Genomic DNA, 20,974 nt, shown 5'->3' on the forward strand with positions numbered 1-20,974 from the left:
GATAATTAGTATTTATTCTCAAAATTTTTTATTTTTGTAAAAAAAATTTTCTAATTTTTTCTAAAATTTAATCATGTAAAAATACTTTAAAAATAAATAAACAAATAAAATAAAAACTTTTTAAAAATTTTGAAAACAGAAACAACTCGACTAAGTGGCTGGAACGGTTCGACTGCAGAGAGGGAAAATAACTGGAATGACTCAGTTGCAGAGAGGGGAAACAGCTAGAATGGCTTAGCTGACAGCTTAACTCGGCTCGAGCCAAAAACTGGGATGCAGGTCAAAAAGGGTCAGTGTTACAGGTCGGACATGCAAGCGGTAAAACACGTGGATCCTGAATTGAGTGAAACACCAAAACGACGTCATTTTGGTAAGATATAAAGGGTGAAAATCCTCTTTTTCCTCAAATTTCTCTTTCCTCTTTCTTTTTCCTCTTCTTTTTTCTCTCCCTCTCTCTAAAAACTAATGAACGCTGTTTGAATCTTCACTGAATTATGAAAAATCTCATAGAAAACTAGGTTGAATCGTCGAAAGTTTATCGAAAAATTTAATCGTCGTTGAAATCTTCAACTAGATTATGGAAAACTTACCCAAAAATTCAAATGTCACTGGAATCTTTACAGAAATCTGAAAAAGTCACCGAAATCTAGAAATTTTTCAAAAAAATTTTCAAAAAAAAATCTCTTTTTTCAAACAAAAAAAATCTCCAAAAAAATCTCATATTCTCTGGCTTCCTTTGCGTGTATTTTTTTTTATTTCTCTCTGTATGCTTTTATTGTTTGATGTAGATCTATATTTATAGGGTTTAAATTTGAGAACCTTAAATTGGAAATGAGTGTCTATTCTTTTTAAATTCAACCTTCAGATTTTAAGTCTAATTCAAACCTAGACAAACAATTTTATTTGAACTCAACCACTTGATTTTTTTCATTTTTTCATTATTTAATTAACAAATAGAACTCCGGATAGATTAGAGTGTCTACAATCCTAAATTTTTTTTAATTGATGATATTTTATAAATAAAAATAACAATCATAATAATATTTGTTTCATTTTGCTGCTAAAGATATCATTTGTCATTTGGATATTTATTATTAATAACAACTAATGAAAAATTATCATAATATATGTCAAAGAAATTATAATAATTATTTAGTAATTAATATACGTAAATTCTCTTCATCTAAACAAGTGAATTTGAACACATGATGTCTAGGAGTATAATCGATCTAGTTCGAGCCAATACAATACTAAGCTCGAGCTTGACTCTAAATTTGATGTTCGAAACTTTATTCGAACTAGATTGAATTTTATTTTTTTAGCTCAAGCTCGATTCGAGATAGAAATCGAGTTATTCGAACTTGTTCAATTAGATTTGATTAGTATATAAAAATAAGTTATATTCTTATATTCGAAAACAGTTTAATTATTTGTGCTCGAGCTTGAACTTTATATTTTATCAATTAAAATAATTAAAATATAAAAATTCGATTAAGCTCGTGAATTACTTGAGTTATATATAAAAATATTCGAATTTCATTCGATCGATAAGTCAAATTACTCGAATTCAAATTTAACTCAATTATAATCGAATCAAATTTAAATTTTATTTAAATAGAATCTAAATAACTTATAAATATTAATGTATTATTTACATTCTTTCAAGTGCGGCTACTGGTGGACACTTTCACTAACGAATATACACTATGAATGGGGCGGCGTTTGCCCCCAACCTGTGGTTAGGATCAGAGCCTTAGGTTTGATGGGTCCTTACCACACAGCATTCATAATCGGACAAATTCCTCATCGAAACTTAGGCCTAAACCTAATTAAGCTTTATTTTTTTAATAGGTATAATAGCAGCCTATGAAGGAGACTCATTATACCTATTTTGTTCTTAATGAAATTATTTATCATGAGTTTATCCATAATTTTTTTAATTGTCTTTGTGAAAAAATATAAAATAAAGTTAATCATATTTTTTATATCTAAATTTTAAATATATATAATTTGGTATCTAAAAAAATTAAAATATATAATTTATGCTCTAAATTTTTAAATTATAAATCATGTTAGTCTAAACTTTAATCATACTAATCATATTAACTTATATATATATATGATATTTGATAAATATTATCAAATTATATATTTAACATACGTATTATTAATATTTTTTTAATATAAATTAAAAATTATTTTTTATATAAATTGTAAAAATTATCTAATATCGATGAATTATGGTTGTTATCAAACATCTATATAAAGTTTTTATAAAATATTTAATATTTTTATTTAATAAATAATATGTATATAATAAAATTATACTAATTAGATATTATATAAGTAAATTAAATTAATAGTATTATAATTTATATTAAAATTATATATAATTTTAAAGTTTATGGTGTAAAATTGTACATTCTAATTCTTTAGGTATTAAGTTGTATATTTTTCTAAGTTAGGTGCCAAAAGTGTAAATAACTCAATAAAATACTATAAAAGAATTGTTAGCTTTTATAGTATCGGAATCAGCTTCATAACAGAAGACATTGAATTCGAACCTCAATTGTAATAAAAAAAATAAAATACTTAGAACATATTAATAATACTAAATTTTTAATTTAAATGACCAGATTTAATATTTGAAAAGTTGGAAAGATTTTGAGAAAAAGGTCAATTGTGAATTAAATGATAAATATGAAGCATACATTCATCTTTGATAAAAGGATAAGCCACCAAGTAATAGTCATCCAACTTGCTTTGGCCAAAACAAAAAAACCTTGCTATCAGCCTTGTTTTGGTCAACTTACAGAAATTAAGAGCACATATTTTCCTTTTGGACGTTTCCTCTTTTACCTACAATATGGATAAGGGGGAATAAACCTAACTGGAAAAGAGCAAATCGAAACCAAATACCTTCACTATTTGTTGGCTAAATCAGAAAGTTGACTAACAATAAAAGCAAGCAAACTGTGCATGTTGAAAATGGCACAAAATCTAAAGGGATCATTCCCTGCAACTCCCCTATGCTTTATATCAGCTTTTGTTTGCTTTTATTATTATTTTTTCTTTTTATGCAAATTGAGATTTGAGAAGATTAAAAAAAAAAGGTCATGGGCCTCCAGGTCTTAAATATGGGTCTAACAAGGGGCCTACATCAAGAGTCCCATTCTGAGGACAATAGAAAATTTGGGCCAATTTCTTCAGTCCCAATCCAATGGCCAAGTAGCCCAATTGCTTCCGTCTCCATTCTTCATTGTATCTCTGCATGGCCTTTGTTTTTGGAGGTTGTTGGGGTCTTCCACCCTATGTTTAAAAAAGTATTGATGAAATCTGGAAACAGGAAAAGCTCGATCATAAGGACTAATCGGGCCTTTCAATTTCTATCCCAAGCCAAAATTTTAAATGATTTTTTTATTCTCATATATATTAAAAGAAATCAATTTTTTAATCCAAAAAGAAATCAAGATATAAGATTGTTTATTGGTAGTCCACGTTTTTTTGATAATGACCTATTTTGTTTTAAAGTCCAGGTTCAGTTACTCGCTTTGAGTTTTGTCCGGACAGTTCCTGAGTAAATTATACGTCACCTGATAAGAACATAAGCTGACTGTTGTGGAAGTAGCATAACATTCTGGCTAGCATTCAAAGGCAGATTGCAAATAGTTAAAGCATTTTTAGGAGAAGAAAGGTGTCACTGTCGTCCTCTGTCACTTAGCTGATGATAATATTTAGAACCTCTTCTAATGGACTTCCCTTACTCAGCTTGTATATTTGGCAACGATGGGATAATGCGGTGGTCTTGATTTTGCAGAATTATGGAGGCTTGCTTTTGCCTCAATTACCTCTACAGGATTTCAAGGGGAATGAATAATAGTAGCCTTCTAGGTTATCACTTATCATCATGGAAGATTATTAATGATGTGAATACGAGAGTTGGAGACAAGCTATCTGGTGATAACGGAAGGAAGACAGGTTTGGAGCTTTCTTTGACAAATGGACACTCGAAATTCTGTTTGTTATCATGACTATGAAAGCTAGCTAGGCTATTGCTTTTAATGGGATGGACGACGAGTCATCAGCTGCTCTGTTGCAGCTACAGCTTTACTAATTTTTATACTGTTTTAATCCTTTTTCTATAGAACAATATTAATGGATTCGAGGGAAAATCCATTAGACTCCAGAAATTTGGGGCCAAATTGTTCGCCCAAAGAAACTTTAAGCCCAACAAACAAGGGCAGAAAGCGAGATCCAACCAAGAACAATATTACCCCAATCTTGCACTGCAATATTCTGCAATCAATATTCAAGAGTTCCTTTTATTTTCTGAACAAAAAAAAGAAGATGCAAGCCATGTCAAAATGGTGCTAAAAATCTAAAATCAGTTACAAAAATCTTCTACCTCACGCCTTGCGAGGTATACTTTGTAAATTATAGTTCCTGAACTTGGACAGGATCATGAAATATAACCTTGGATCAAATTTTACTCATCCTAAAGACAGGCGCAATTAAAGAACTCAACATTGGGTAGGTAAGAAAACACCAAATATCTGCACTATTGGCTAACTCAATGCCATATGAGGAAGCAAGAGGGAAAAAAGATTATTTTGGTGGAAATAATTAGGTAGATTTCCAATATCGCATAAGTAATAGTGGATCAAACCCTGTTTCAACTCATCCTAGTCATCACTAAAACCGATATTTTGTGTAAATAAGTTGATGCAGAGAGGATTCTAAAGAATACTGTTGAGCTCACCCAAAACGCAGCAGCATGAGCTAAGCTGGTTTAGTGCTTGGGCCTGTAATAGTAAACCGGAGGAAATAAAAAAGAGTAATGAAAACACAAAAAAGTTTTAGGTGCACCAGCCGGGAATCGAACCCGGGTCTGTACCGTGGCAGGGTACTATTCTACCACTAGACCACTGGTGCTAGTGGTTCCACAGGGTTTCTATTTAATTTTATTGTAAGATTATTTGGGGACTCGTATAAACTACTGATGTTCATGGATCAGGGGCAATCATTTCATTTATAGGCCATAGCCGGTGAGCAGAATCATTTTAGAGCATCATTTCCTTGCAAAGGAATACCAATATTGTGGTGGTGGGTGGCAGTTGGATAAGGACAACTTGACTTCTATGATAATGAGTTTTAACTGCAAAAGCACTGCATCACCAAAATTCCCAAGTCCAAAAGGGGATGAGGATCTTCTATGCTATCCAGTATAGCTTCTTGGCGGGGTAGATTGTACTAAGAGAAACAACATACAGGGAGGAATTTCATGATTGACATAATAATCTAAAACTCATCCTTTAATCATCACAATGAGGGTTTTAAGTTGAACTTTGACATACATAAGTACAATTACATGCCTAGCATTTACAAATTTAACAGAAAAAAAAAATCTCTTCTATAAGACCCAACCTCAACGGACATGAAAGAATGCAAAAAGAAAAAAAAAACTAATATAAAGGTGCAAAAACAACAAAGAAAAGGCCCTCCCCACCTAATGATGATGTTCTTTCATCTCGCATTCTTTCCAGAGCATGATTCATTATTGTCCAAATCTGCTATCCAAGGTGCATCAAAATCAGTACAAGCAAAAGTGGCTCTCATTGTAGAAATGATGCAGGATTATCTACCTTCCACTATAGTATTCGTCCAAGAGAGAGACATGGAAGAGTAATGTGACTGCCGAATATCATCGAATGTGGGGTGTGATGCATTGCCAAAATTTTGAGCGTAATTAGCCCACATATCCCTGGACTTCACCTTTGCCAGCAAATATGCTTCCATATCCTCGGTTTCTGATTCAAATGGCTCATTCTTCCCCTCTAAGACTTTGACTACTTGCCTTATGGTTGGCCTCGAATCAGGATGAGGATATGAGCACAACAAGCCTAAATGCAGCACCTTCTCCACCTCTTCCTCGTCAAATCCTCCACTAGCCCTTAACCTTGCATCTACTGCGGCAAGTAATTCCCCTTGCACCATCAACTGCCATACCCAATCTACCAAAGGTGGCTTCCCTTCCTCTATAGGCCTCCTCCCACACATGACCTCCAAAATCAAGACCCCAAAACCAAATACATCAGTTTTTGTTGATGCTCGTCCACTCCTAACCACCTCAGGGGCCAAGTAACCAACGGTTCCAACCACACGCGTTGTGCTAGCCACTTGGCTGTGCCCATGCATCCGGGCTAATCCGAAATCTCCTAACCTTCCATTCATATCCTTATCAAGCAATACATTGCTGGCCTTAATATCCCTGTGTAGAACCTTAGCTTCCCATCCCTCATGTAAATATAATAATGCTGAGGCAACATCCTTCAAGATTCTAATTCTGTCCTCATAACTCAACATCTTGCTCTCATCACAGTCATAATAAACCCTCTTGTCCAAACTTCCGTTTTCCATATAATCATAGATCAACATGAATGTCCCTTTTTCTTTCTTGCACCAACCTTTCAAACCCACCAAGCTCCTGTGCTTTAGCCGACCAAGACTTGAAATCTCTGCCAAGAATTCTCTCATTCCATCATTTTCATGTGAAACGCGCTTTACGGCAATCTCAGTCCCTCCTGATAAAACACCCTTATAGACCTTTCCATTTCCTCCAACTCCAATCACATTTTCCTCCAAAAATCCCTTGGTAGCTGCATCAATTTCTTGAAATGTCATCTTATGTGGCCAATACTCAAATTCCCAGTCTTCCATTTCTGCTCTGTCCCTTGCTCTCCTCCTTTCCCTCTTAATCAAAAACAGAGAAAACAGACCAATAAAAACAAGACTAAAGAAACTTCCCAGTGTTATTCCTGCAATAAAAGATCTATGCTTATAAAATGGAGTCCTCGGAATAGCAAATGACGGTAAACCAGTAGTGATCAAGCTTTCACTTAATGAAAAATTTGAGTTACTAAAACTCCAAGCCAAAATCCTATGACTTTCAACCAGTCTTCCAGTTGATGAAGTGAATCCAACATACATTTCATCCTCAAAAACATCAGATAAATTCAAAGAAACATTCAACAACGGGCGCTTAGGCCTTTTACTTTCTACCGGGGCAATAGTAACATTAATAACAGAATCAGCATAGTCAATCCAAACTTGATAGTTCTTACCACTATTCAGCTTCACTACCTTAAAAGCCTGCTCATCACCATTACTATTATTGCTGTTGCTGCTGCTCTTTATGTTGTCAGGCCAATAACCAGCCGTGTGGGAGCTTTCCGACTTGAGGGAGTTAATGTCAATTCCTACATGGTTGTCATCTATGTCATCAAATTCTTGGTTAGCAAAAACATCGAATTCGACACCAAAGACATGATTTTTAGGATTGCCGTTGTTGGTGAGGTTGAAAAGGCCTAGATGTTGAGATGAGCTTGTTCCATTGATGCCTGTATTTGGTGTAAAGATAAAAACTAGGCCGTGCCCTGGAAGAGTATCCTTGTTCCTGGAAGGAGCCATGGAGAAGATAAAAGAAGTAGAAAAAGGAAGGGCACGAGAAGAATTTGGAGCTTTTGTTGGGATTTTTGATCTGTAAAGAGCTCGACCAACTACAAAAGATGTCTCATTCGTGAGTGTAAGAATTCTGGAATCTATATTGGCAATACCATAGAGTAAAAGATTAGTTGAATTGAATCCGTTGAAGACAAAATCAACAGATAAAACAGACTGAGAAAACAGGATTATGAACAAAAGAATAAAAAAGAGAGGCTTTGGTTGTTTCTTCATTGCAGCAAAAGCAAAAACCTGAAGAGCCTCTCTATCATGGGAGAATTCAGGTTTGATAAGTTACATGAAACAGGGTGGGGATTTGGATTTGGGAAGGTAAGGAAGAAGAACAAAGAAAAATTCAGGTTAGCTGACATGTGAGGTTTTGAATGTATTCCATAGTCAAACCTTTTGGATGTGATCAAGTTTTATGGTTTGCCCCTCAGATGATTAAGATATTGCAAAACTAGTATTGGGTTTGAAAATCTAGGCGGATGGCTGTACTATACAAGTTGTCGGACTTTCTTATTCAAGCCGACGATGGGAACTTCTTGAAAACCTCAGCGTGCGAAATAAATTGCCATACTTAAGTGTTAGTTGAGAAAAAAAGAAAATTTAAAAAGTAAAAAGCAAGAAATTTCTCAAAAAAATATGTGCCAATATTTAAATGTTTGCAAAGGCAATTTCTTATACTACCAGCAAGAAATACATTGATATTTTTTTTTCTTTCTTTGGTTTCACATCAGACACAGCAGAAAAGTGAACCATCCTGGATTTCTCTCCAGGCTCCAACGAAGGAGACAAAAGGGTCCATTAGTGGCTTTCAGCTAATCAATTATCAAAATAGAATGATATCTTTTTTTTTTAATTTTGGTTTTGCTAAAGTGATAGATGTCATAATATTTTTATAGTTCCATTCCTCGTTTATCACTCAGGGTTTACATGGTAGGATCCGATACACTAGTAACTTAATATATGTATATATATATATAAACCATTCAAGCATATGAAGACAAAAGCCGATAATAGAACTTTAATATATAGTAATCAAATAAAAATATGGGATTTTTTTTAATATTGAAATGTCAAAATGACAGATCATAATTCTGATTTCTGAAAGCGACCCAGCCTAAAGTGGACGCCCTTGAAGTTGATAAGTCAGGGAGGGGTACTTTTACTAATATATATAATATTTATCAGAAAGAAATACTAGTAGATTTATACCAGCGGCCGGCCGTTCCAGAAAAATCTGGGTTAGATATTGGGCACAACAAGTTCTTTTGACTCAAAAAATCTTCAACCGGCATTTATTACGGGTACCATTTGTTTTTGTACGGAATCAACGATCAACCGTCACATATAACGGCCTAAGAAATGAGTTGCTTGACTGCTTTAATACATTGAATGAATTAAACTCACCTTACGGAGAAAATTTGGACCTAAATCCCAGGCCAAATGTGGGTTGATTTTTTCATACTCATCATTTATGTCTTCTAATGAAAATTCTGAATACACATGTATGTTGTTGACTTTATAACAAGAAATCATTTCAAAAGGGTTTATAAGAAGTTACATTAAAATTTGAAATTTCAATTTAAAGACATGAAATTCGAATTTTGATATAAAATAAAATTACTTTATTATTGTGCAATCCAAAATGTAAGGCATGAAAAAAGAAATTTATTTTTTATAAGATAAGAGTGATTAAACTATTTCATTTATATATAAGAGTGTTAATTAATTTTTTTTTATGACAAACCAAACACACGAATTAAAACCATGATAATTACTTTTAAATACTTAATTAATTGAGTGGCACATGGATGAAATACAGACACCCTCTTATTCCAATTTCAGTTATTTGCTTTTTTAAACAAGCTTTTTCAACCAATCAGCCTCTACGGGTAGTTTGAAACTCAAAAACTATTGAGAGAAATTGGCGACAAAGCACAGCACTTGGAGGCTCATGAAGTAGACAATGAAGAAATGTAAAGAGAAAGAGGACAGAACATTTTTCTACCGCCTTGGTAACATCTTTCGAATAAACTAAAAGAAAGGGGAAAGTTCCAGGCAGGTAATCTCTCATGGTCAGGGACCCATCTTAAGTCTTTGTTTACAAATGAATGAAAGGATGTTGCCATGATTAAGAGTGCTAAAATTGGAATTCGTCCACCACATGACAAGCAATAATTTGTCATGATTGAAGCATTCAATCTTGTAATAACGTGGAATAAAAAACATTGCTATGAACATGTTATTTGACATGTCTTCTACTTTCTGATTCAAGAAGAGGAAGATGTTATTTTCTTCCTCTCAAAATTACATATTTTTATTGTTGACTAATCCATGCTTGAAATAACAACTAAAACATTACTCATCTCTTCACTTTGGTTAAAATGTAAAACAAACGTTTATTCTTCAGTCAATTTTGAAGTTTGAATACATATTTTTACCATTCAAAGACAAGTTTTTTACTTTTAATTATCTTTTGCCATATAAGAAAAATAAAAATATCTAGGATTTTTTTCCATATGGATAACTGGAACGTAACTTGCTTGGTGCGACATCCATGAAAGTGACAGAGGATGCAGATCGAACATTTCTACACATATTCTCGTCATTGTGTATTTGAAGTGCAAGTAATCTATCTGTTCATAATCTGAAACAAATACAATGAATCTACATTTTTCATGCTCTAATTAAAAGGTGTTAGCATATACTTTTATGAATTATGATGGTGATTATAAATTAAATACCAAAACAAACAGCTGACAGGACATAATTTAGACCATCATATTTAGCAGGTGAGAAATAATATCTGATAGGCTTTGCATTACGACTCTAAAATGTTTGCGCACGTTTTTTGAGGCTGCTTTTTTTAAGATCATTGATGAAAAATCAATTCCCTACCAAATCCCGGAAGAAGCCATTAGTCAATTTTGTTAGCCTTTTCCCTTGAATGTTTTAAGTACCTTGGATGCAAGTGTTCTTCCTTGCATAAAAAATATGTTATAGAAATCACAGAGCAAGGCAAAAGCAGCTGCTTTGGCAATGGCTGCCTGCTCATGCCCTGCTCTGTGATCAAATTAGCTCATCCCAACAGTAAGCCAAACGATCTTGACACATTCATTCATCAAATGAAACAGTAACGCAGACAATCAACCACTTAATCAACAATTCCATCAGATGACAAATTTACAATATGTTTCTGTTGTATGTATCAGATTTTATACAAAACAAGGAAAAGTGAAGAAAGTGTCCATATTACTTGATTTCTTTCACATATAACTTCATTTATATATAGTCCATGCTTATTTGGTTTTTGGCCAAGCTCTCATCTGTTAAATTGAAAATAAATGATCCTAAGAGATAACAGACCTACTTCAAAATCTCTTCTTTAATTCGCAGCACTATGAAGACAATTGAGGCTGTTCCTTTTAGTCAAGTAGGATCTAATTTTTCTAAATGGACAGTCAAATCTAAGAAGAGATAACATCTTTAGTTTGGCAGCTTTTTCTTAAATTAATAGCTCCAAAAGTTTTTGCATTACATGCAATTTCTTCCTTGTAAGAAAAGCATTCTGTTGAGCAGATGGCACGGCACCCATTGGGCCATTTTTAATCAGGAGGCTAAACACAGTCCTAAGCATAACAAATGCAAGAAGGAAATAGCAGAAGATAAGAGCAAACAGATGATGCAATCTCTTCCTTAAAAGATAAATTTGAAGAGAAAATTTGGACTTTGGCTGAGTTTGTATTTACTTAAATTGTCAACTGAATAATAACTTGAGTTTGATTGAAAACTTGGACTGATGAATCTCCAGAACAAGCAAATTATCATTGTTGTAGAGAGGTTATTGCCTGATTAGATGACTATTTTTGAAGTACAAAAGTAGAAGAAAAAAGTTTTATCAATTTGGACATTGAACTGATGGCTAACAAAGATAGAGGAACACATCCAGAAACTACCAAATTGAACCTGATTTTAATTTTGCTTCTTTCAAACATGGTACCATTAACATGAATAACTATTCAAAAAAGGTCAAACACAAAAACAAAATAATCACGAAAGTGCTAGAAGAAAATTTAATGGGACTTTTTTTTACACACAGATCAAAAAGTAGATGCAGAACAGGAATTATGCTATTAGCGAGCTCTGCTCTTTAACATGAAAATTCAAAGGCCCATTTCCCTATTAATGCTTACCCATGCCCACTGATCAAGATTGAAGATGACCAATCCCTCTAATATTGCAAAAACTTGTGCTATAAATGCTTAGCCCATGCCCACTGATTCTTGTTCTTTTCTTGATATATATGAACATTTGTAATCATAAAAGATTTTTAGTCTAAATTTTTTTAGATTTGCCGCCTACATCTACAAGGATATATAAAAATCAATTGACCAATTTCTTTTCTCTTCTTTTTTTTTTTTTTTTAAATTAAACAGTAAATAAATAATTAAAATATTAATATTGCCTCTCTTCTAAGTCTGCTGCATACAATACATTCATCCTCTGGCCACCTCACGAAAGCACTACGACAGCATTATTATAGATCACTTCAATGGTTTCTTAAGCTAAAAAAATATACTATATAATTTATTCTATCATTATCAATTTAATTATCATTCACTATACATTCCCTTCCATATTTCTTATTTTTATTAATATCATAAACATCAATTAAAAAATACAATGATGGAAATATATAACATGTTTAAAAACCATGGAGAGAGAGAAGCAATATCTGACAAAGATGGACTTTTTTTTTTTTTTTTACCCATAGACAAAGCCATAGAATTCAATTCCATTAAATCGATAATTTTAAGCAAAATTTATTTCTGACGAACCATTTTTCAATTGCCAATCCGCTATTGTCAAAGTCAAATTGTATGAAGAAAAGTTTAAAAGTGGTCAACAAAAAGTTGGCGCGGAATTTCAATTTGTGCACTTGCACTGCAAATCCACGTCTCAGAAGCAGGTTTAAGCCAGCAACTAGATTAAAACCTACTGCCTTTGATAAGTAATATTTTAAGCTTTTTTTTACAACCTAAAATTAAAAACCTAAATAAATATTCTTATTGAATCAATAAAATAATTCAAAATCTGGAGGCACCTTGCCTCTTTGTCTTTGATCTTAATAAAAAATAATTAAACCATTGAAATAAGCCTCCCAGATGGCTTTTCATGAGAAGAATATGCGTGGATGGTCCCTGTGAAATTCATGCCTGAAAAATGAAAACACCACGTAAAATTTTATGACATGTGAACAAGCTGAAACAATGGCAGTAGATCAAAAGAAAAAAAAAAAAGACGAACTTTTTTTCTCGTTTTTCAGCCCAACAAAACCACAAACTTTAATATGTTCAATCTGTTTACCAAATAAATGCATGGCATTTGGCAATTGGGTAATAATAATTATCCTTAAAATCACTTGTCTTATCACTTTCTTTTTCCTTCAATTTAATCTCTTCTTACATATATAAAAAGGAATAATTATGTCTTAGAGGAGATTTAAAAAAAAAAAAGAAAGAAAAAAGACATGCTTGTCGATTCACATTCTGTTGTCTTATGTTTTAATCCAAACCGAAAATTTTATGAATATTTTAAAATTTTAAGAATTTGTTTGACAATTGTCTTGCTTAAGTTTACGGCAGACTTTATTTTATTAGAGAAGCCAAATACAACCATCACCGTCCGATTATTTGACATCATATGCACATGGTGCAGATTAACCTGTCAGGATTTAATTATAAGTCATATTCACGTAATAAATTCGTCATGTATAAATGTACTTTGAATTTTCCCCATTTTTGCAATATCCAACAGCTTGTAATAAGAAATATATGAGTAACTCGAAAATTGTGATCTGAGATTTGTCAAAAGCCCACTTCCCTCGATTTCACAAAACACTTATCAGCCAATCAAAAACTGAAAAACCCTGATTCATTTTTCTTAAAATATTTATACTTTTTGATTGTTGAACTGCATTTCACTTCAGTTTGAGTGCTGCCGCTCCAAGTTTTGTGGGGGGCTTGTTCTTTTTTAAAATGGGATTTTTTTGTTGTTGAGTAGTTTTTAAGTAATGAAGTTGTAGTTTTTGATTATTTTGGTTGGGTTGGTCTGTTTATAGAGTTAAAGTAATGTTTGATGATATGGGTGAGTTGGGGTTGTTAATAAAGAGACAATGACTGGAGGGTCATCGGGGATTCGTTCTGGGAGTTATTGGTTCTTTGGATAAACAGTTGCAAAACGGTGTTTTGCCAATTCAAGCGCCTTCAGCAACAAGAACTAAGCCTTCTAAAATGTTTAAGGAAAAGGAGAAATTGGTTCATTGGATCTGTAAGTTTGCTGGCCGTAAAAAGGTTCGAATGCTGCTCTTTTGTGTCATCTCTGCTGCCGTTTTTGTTTCGGTCTTATATGTTGGCAAAGGTTGGTTTTTTCTTTATTTCTCTTCGTCATTGGATTGTTTATAGTGAATTTTACTGATGAGGTGATAGTGAATTAGTGATTCTTAGGCACGTTGTTGTGATATTTTGATGAAAGAAGTGGGGAAAAACTATGTTTACCAGTGTAGTAACGTTGGTGTTGCGGTATTGGTTAGGGTGTTTGAATTGAGAAATGGGCATCTAGAGGTTTGCTCACTGAACTCAATTGAGTTGAGAATATAGTGCTTGCCCCCTCTGAGGAGGAGAATAATGTTAATGATCAATTGAATTGCTTTCCCTTGTTGTCAACCTTGGAATGTACTTCTAATTTTTTTATTTTTTTTTTATTTACTATTTCTTATGGATTTTTTTAGTTCTTGATGAAGGTTAGATTCAAGTTCAATTTAGTTTGCTCCCCTCCTTGTTTTGGTTTTGGATAATCGGCCTGTAGCAGAAGCCGGTTTCATTTTATTGTTATATTGGACTTCTAGCTGCCAACTGGCCTTAGTTGTGTGAGGATATGATATGCGAATTTGAATGGATTGTGGCTTGTTTACAGGTGAAGATCAGGTAAGTGACAATGTTCGTAAGGTAAATGACAGCTTGCCTCTTAATAATTCTGGATCTCCCCTGATTAATGAAGTGCAAAGTGTCGGAATACACAATCGAACTTCTTTACCAGTCAGTGTGGAAGGAACTGAAGTTAGGGTCAAGCTCCCTCCTCCTCCTTCATATTTTCTGGGCTACAGTCTTCCTCCAGGGCATCCGTGCAACATTTTCAATATATCCCCTCCATCAGCATACATAAAAAGAACAGTTCCACATCGTAAGTTTTCTTTTGTTTTGTATTTTTTTTCTCAATTTATTTATTTTGGATTTAGCATTTTGACATTACTAGTTCAGGTTTACACTCATTGAAATATAGTTTCTGAGTTTTCTTGCTTGTTTATGACACAGCTTGTCCTGTATGTTACCTTCCTGTGGAGGAAGCCAGTGCCTTGATGCCAAAAATCCCATCATTTTCTCCAGTAGTTAAGAATTTAACATATATTTCTGAGGAAAACTTAAATAAAGAGACAGAATTTGGAGGTTCAGACTTTGGTGGGTATCCTACTTTGAAGCAGCGTGATGATTCATATGACATAAGAAAGTCGATGAATGTGCACTGTGGGTATGGTTCACCTCTTTTTTTTTTGAGTTAAAATTTTTAAAGAGAACATTATTTGGCACCTTAATCTTTTAAATTATATTTGCTAGTTTGTCAACTTAGTGTTTTGATTGATGTGTTTTGGGCATTTGCTAGATTTGTCAAAGGAAGCAAACCTGGCCGTGGCACAGGATTTGACATCAATGACAATAATCTTCTTGAGATGGAGCAATGTCATGGAGTGGTTGTTGCATCGGCCGTATTTGGTACCTAAACTGTACTATTTTTTATTTATTGCTCAATTCCTATGTTTGAGTAAATGGATTTGTATTGAATAATTCAATTTTTTTCAGGAGCTTTTGATACCATACATCAGCCAAGGTATATTAGTGAATATTCCAAGCAAACTGTCTGCTTCTATATGTTTGTCGATGAAGAAACAGAAGCTGATTTGAAATCTCATCGTGGTCTGGGTGAGAGTAAGAAGTTTGGAGTATGGAGAATTGTTGTTGTGCGTAATCTTCCTTACACCGATGGAAGGCGCAATGGAAAGGTAAATGCTTAAAATATGGATGATATTCCCTTTGAGTTTAGATCAGAGTTAGGGAATCCAGAGTTTAGTAGATGACAATAAATAAGGTCCACATTGCTTGATTTAGTCTATGAGAATGGGACCAAGAAGTTTTATTTGGTTTGGGTATGACCTTGCAGAAAAGAAATTGGGATAAGGCATCAATTTGATCCCACAGCATCCTTCTATATTTTAAAATGCATATAAAAGAAGTTTTATCCCTTCTGACTCATGTTATGCATGTAACAGATCCCAAAGCTTCTACCACATAGGCTATTTCCGAATGCTCGTTTTTCTTTGTGGATTGATGGGAAACTTGAGCTTGTTGCTGATCCATATCAAATTCTTGAGAGGTGCTTTGGAATTCTGTCCAGCTACCAAATTTTATAAGATTCTTAAATCTTATGTGTTGAAGTTAAACTAGGTTAAATAATATCTGGATATGAATCTAAACTACTTGGTCAATACTACCATGAATACTGTGTTTGTTAAAAGTTTTGGCCCCTGTTCGATTTTTTTTGCCAACTTAGGAGTTTAGCTTTTCTTGTGTCTTTTAGTTTCGCTGGTTTCAGGGCCAATGTTTGTTTATTCTAACTCTCTGAAGTCTTCCTTTAGGTTCTTGTGGAGAAAAAATACTACTTTTGCAATTTCTAGGCATTTTCTACACTTTGATGTGTTTGATGAAGCTGAGGCAAATAAAGCTGCTGGCAAATATGATAATGCCTCCATTGACTTTCAGGTTGACTTTTATGAAAAGGAGGGTTTGACCCCATATTCTGAGGCTAAACTTCCTATTACAAGTGGTAAGGTGCAAGATACTTGCTCATGTGTTATTGTTTCTGATTGTGCCTCTTTCAGCTTTAATGAAGTTTGCTTTAAATGGCTGGCTCTGCAGATGTTCCTGAAGGATGTGTAATAATAAGGGAGCATGTTCCTATTAGCAACCTCTTTACTTGTCTTTGGTTCAACGAAGTTGACCGTTTTACTTCTAGAGACCAAATTAGTTTTTCAACGGTAAGGGATAAGATTGCGGTGAAGACAAATTGGACTGTGAATATGTTCTTGGACTGTGAAAGGCGCGACTTTGTTGTTCAGGTATTTGTTTTTTCTGTTTTTATTTTACATTCTGCATTCTGAAATATGCTTAAGTAAATGCTGGAAATTTAACAAATGGACTCCCTTTTTCAGTTAGTAATAATTTGTTACTGTTTAGTTTCAAATTTCCTACAATGCAATTATGTACTTTTTTACTTAAGAGATTTTCCGAAATTCTGTGTATATCAAAGAGCACTTCACTGTCTCTTTAACCTAAATGATTTGTTTGTTGGTATTTTCTTTGATGAATAATTACTGCTTTAAGTTGGCCTTTGCTGGCAATGGCAGCATCTGTATATGTAGCAGCTACTATCTCTCCATGATAATGAAGCTATAGAATCCTCATTGATACTCCAAGACTTTGGTTGCTTGATTTCTTAATTGAAGGATTAAAATCTTTTTTTTTTTTTTTTTTTGTTAAAGAAGATATAAAATCCTCATTGAATCTCCAAAATTTCTAGCTTTGTTATGCCTCACAATTGATAAACTGAGTTTCAAACATGCTTCCATTATAATACTTGATGACTGATTCTTTTTCCTTGTGGATGATTTGGAAGTTGGTACCACTCTCATTACATCCATTTTAGGCCAGGATGCATTTCTTGCACATCTGTAAGATTGTGGCATGAGCAGACCATGGTCGAATCTGCTTGAACCGCTATCTACCCATCAAATTTTACATTGAATATAAATATTCAATTCTCTTGAGCAACCTAGTTTGGTTTGACTTTTTGACTTGACCTCTCCCCTCTCTCTTATGTATTTATCTTTGCCCTATTTGTTATTTGCAGAAACGCCATAAGAAAGTTCGTGCCCATTTGGCTCAGATGGCTCCTCCTGCCATTTATCCTCCACCGCCACCACTATATTTGGCCAAAGATCCGCCTCGGCTATTTACACTTGAAACTTCAGATGAAAGTATCGTTAGGGCTCCACTCAGGAAGGTCTTGCCAAGACATGGAAGAGATAGGAGGTCAGGTGCTAGGCGTCATCGCAAAGTTGTCAAGGAAATAATTTCAAGTTAAATGTTTGTTGAGGCAAGTTACCATTCTTTTCCCTCCCCACTTTCAGAAACGTTCATCTTGGGGTTGTTGGGAGATCATGCAAGATTGTTGTTGTTCTATTCCATAAAACCTACGGTCCATCCTTTTTTTTTTTTTTTTTTTAACTTTGACAATTGTCTATTTTCATTCGTTTTTTTTTTTTTTTTTTATATATATAAAAGTATAGTCCCAAAAGTACTACTAATATATATGGGTTACCACCAAAATCCTCTGGTGGTAACCCATTTTGTTGTTTTATTATGGTAGTAGCAATGTATTTGGGACTCAAATTATTCAATACTCCTTCTTATATGTTCTCTCTTCATTGAAAGTTAATAAAATCAATGAAATTCACTTTTGAGTATTCTCCTTCTTCACTTGGTTCCCTCTTGTTTGATCAATTTACTGCATTTTTTTGTTTGGTAGATGGATTTTAACCGCCTTGCCATAATCACATGCTCCCATAGAATAGAATTATCAATCTTCCAAACTTAGAGTTGATTCAAGAACAATCCCGATTCTTGTTTCTTAGAAGGATACTTGATACTTGACGTTTCCATTTCCATTTCCATTTAAAAATGGGGTAAAAAAGTAGGCATGAAACAGATGCTTGCTTTATTTGTCAAATTAAAGCAACTGTTCTGCCCCCTAACAGTGCCACAACAATGAACCGCAAACCACCATAATTTCGACATTCTGACTGGCACAACCAACAATCAGTCGAGACTATCCAATAACAACAAAATTAAAGGGCTTTAAATTCTTTGAAGCGCGACCTAACTAACCAATACTACTAGTTTGACAGAAAAATGTCCCGACGAATTCTAGCGGTCGGCACTACTTAGAATCCGCCACGTGTCAATAAAAGGACAATCAGATTATTTCATGCCTTAAAGAGGGTCCCACCAGATCCTTATCTTCAGTAATATCCCAACTCGGTACTCGGCAGAATCTTCAAAAATAAAATCACCATAAAACTACCGAAAATCCTTTATCATCATCATCTTCTTCTTCTTCTTCTTAAAATGAGCTTAGGGTGAGGGTTTTATTCCACTACAACCATGTCTATTTTAACTAACCCCTAATAACTGTCCCATTGAATTTAGAAAGAAAAACCAAAACCCACGAAAATGTCAACATCATCAGCCTTCATGGTGATCTGTCTCCTCCACTCGGTGATCGCCTTATCAAGCGGCGCGCTCATGATGTTCAACATGAAGGAAATCTACACCTTCACGCACGGGATAGAGACCGCCACGAAACTCCTGGGCTCGACCCCTCATGATCAGCTCTTGATCCGGACCTCCGATTCTTTCTCGGGTTTGCTCTTATTCGCTATTGGGTTTTTTCTTTTCATGGTCTCTTTTGTTAAAGACAAGGAGTTTCAATCCTTCTTTGCCAAAGGCTGCACGATTTTGCATGTTTTCGTGGCGATCTGGAGGTTCTGTTTCGAGAGAATAGTGGAGGATTTGGCTTGGGATTGGCTTAGACAGACAGTTGGCGATATTTTGTTAGCTCTTTCTTGGGTATTCTTTTTGGTTTACTCTTGGAGAGAAAAGTATGATTAGATTTAATTTTTCTGTTTAAATTTACATTTTCTTTTCAGCTGTTTCTTTTTTTTTCTTTTTTTTTTTCCTAAACAGTTGGTATTTTTTAATTTTTATTTTGTAAGTTGGAGGTGTATATTTTGTGAAGTTCAGAAATGTGGGTTCTTTTGAAATGTAGTGTAAGATTATTGGGTATGAGTCAGAATTTGAGAAAATTCTCACCTTTGTGTTTTATTTACACTTGCAATGATACATTTGCTATTTGTAAATCTTTCTTTCTTGGTATTTTTTTTGGGATGATTTTGGCAAACTATACAATGTGAAAATTGTGATTTGTCAATCAAAATTCGAGCCAAACCCTTTTGTATTTCTATGTGTTATGGAGTTGTGAATATGCACTTAGAGCAATTGGAGGTTTTTCTTTTTTTCCTTTTTCTTTCTATCCTTGAGAAGCTGAAATAAGTGCTCCTTTTATTTAGTTGCTGAGGAAGAATAACAGTGAAAGAGGTGAGGGTGCAGTGGAGGTATACTATGTCTTTCTATTGGGTTTATAAATTGGTAGCAAATGATTTTGGATATCATCTCTAAAGAGTTGTTTCTTTTGTTTGCTATTACTTTGGGGACCAGATAGTGTTTAAAAACTATTAAGTTGCAGGAGTTATGTAGAAATATGTTTTGATTATTAAAAAAAAAACATAGCCATAGCTTGCCCGTGTACCTTTTAACATCTGCTTGAGGACATATGTGAAATCTTGATCTGGATTTGGATATATAATCTGAAAGCAGCATGATGTTGAGGAAATTGCCAAGTTGAATGTCAATCTTGGATTCTTGGTAGCTAGAAAAGGAGTGGCAGGAGGCTCCCCTGATACTGAATTTTGAGCTGCAGAGTTCAACTGAAGCCAGTGTCTCTGATAATTCTAGGCATTTTCTTCCATATTAGCAATTTTTTATTACCATTAAATCTAAATACATAAACTTTTACTCATTGATGATCCGCTTGTTCTGTAGTGAACATATATGTTGATATTTTGTGAAATGACATGATTATTACTTCTATTATTCTTGCTCTGGTCACGGTGCTAAACTATTTATCTTTATTCTTGCTCTGGTCACGGTGCTAAACTATTTATCTTTTATTCCCGTTGGGTTTGTCATATGCTATTTGATCTCAATTCTACTGGACAAACTTCCTTTTAACGTGTAGTATAGGTTTTCAACGAAATTCTCCTCCATTAGTGCTGCATTAAAAGGTCGTTTCTTCTTTATGCTAACATCTCTGATATCTACTGCCCTCTGTTTGTCCGAGTTCTTCATGGTTCAAGGTTTGATTGAAAGTGACCAAGTAGGTGAGGATTGCTGAATAATCCGTTGCTACATTTCTATAATGATGTTTTCTTTTGGCTGTGCTTGGTGATGATGTTGAATTTAAACAAGAAAACTTTAAGCAATAGAGTAGGCCATGCATGGGGCTTTGCATTGTTTGTATCTCTCAGAAAACCAAAAAATGTATTCAAGGGGCAGATATGATCTCTTTGCCGTTTCTAGGCAGCCTAATGATCTCTTAGGCTTGCTTTCCTTGTAATGATTTTTGCAGGCTGTATGCCTTTTTAATGAACAAGAAAGGGACAAGTATGATGCTGATCATC

General features: G+C 34.0%; 3 protein-coding genes and 1 non-coding gene across 4 annotated transcripts; 2 read left to right on the forward strand and 2 right to left on the reverse strand.

Moving 5' to 3' along the window:
* Window positions 1–4,861: 4,861 nt before the first annotated feature.
* Window positions 4,862–4,932, reverse strand: TRNAG-GCC (transfer RNA glycine (anticodon GCC)). Its single transcript has one exon. It is a non-coding gene; the product is annotated as a tRNA-Gly (tRNA).
* A 353-nt stretch (window positions 4,933–5,285) lies between these two features.
* On the reverse strand, window positions 5,286–8,443 carry LOC111275044 (L-type lectin-domain containing receptor kinase VII.1-like). The gene has a single exon (XM_022860136.2). The coding sequence runs from the start codon at window positions 7,732–7,734 to the stop codon at window positions 5,635–5,637; it is 2,100 nt and encodes a 699-aa protein (XP_022715871.2). The 5' UTR covers window positions 7,735–8,443; the 3' UTR covers window positions 5,286–5,634.
* A 4,868-nt stretch (window positions 8,444–13,311) lies between these two features.
* On the forward strand, window positions 13,312–18,141 carry LOC111318742 (putative hexosyltransferase MUCI70). The gene is made up of 9 exons (XM_089754943.1): window positions 13,312–13,926; window positions 14,482–14,748; window positions 14,880–15,093; window positions 15,226–15,335; window positions 15,423–15,622; window positions 15,890–15,993; window positions 16,256–16,443; window positions 16,536–16,735; window positions 17,527–18,141. Exons 1-9 carry the CDS (start codon window positions 13,800–13,802, stop codon window positions 17,758–17,760), a joined length of 1,644 nt encoding a protein of 547 aa, XP_089611069.1. The 5' UTR covers window positions 13,312–13,799; the 3' UTR covers window positions 17,761–18,141.
* A 631-nt stretch (window positions 18,142–18,772) lies between these two features.
* LOC111275047 (uncharacterized) lies at window positions 18,773–19,594 on the forward strand. Its single transcript, XM_022860141.2, has one exon. The coding sequence runs from the start codon at window positions 18,909–18,911 to the stop codon at window positions 19,344–19,346; it is 438 nt and encodes a 145-aa protein (XP_022715876.2). The 5' UTR covers window positions 18,773–18,908; the 3' UTR covers window positions 19,347–19,594.
* Window positions 19,595–20,974: the final 1,380 nt, after the last annotated feature.

The sequence above is a fragment of the Durio zibethinus genome, chromosome 26, assembly GCF_047325235.1.
Source record: "Durio zibethinus cultivar Kanyao isolate XHJ-2024 chromosome 26, ASM4732523v1, whole genome shotgun sequence".
In the NCBI taxonomy this organism is placed as follows: Eukaryota; Viridiplantae; Streptophyta; class Magnoliopsida; order Malvales; family Malvaceae; genus Durio; species Durio zibethinus.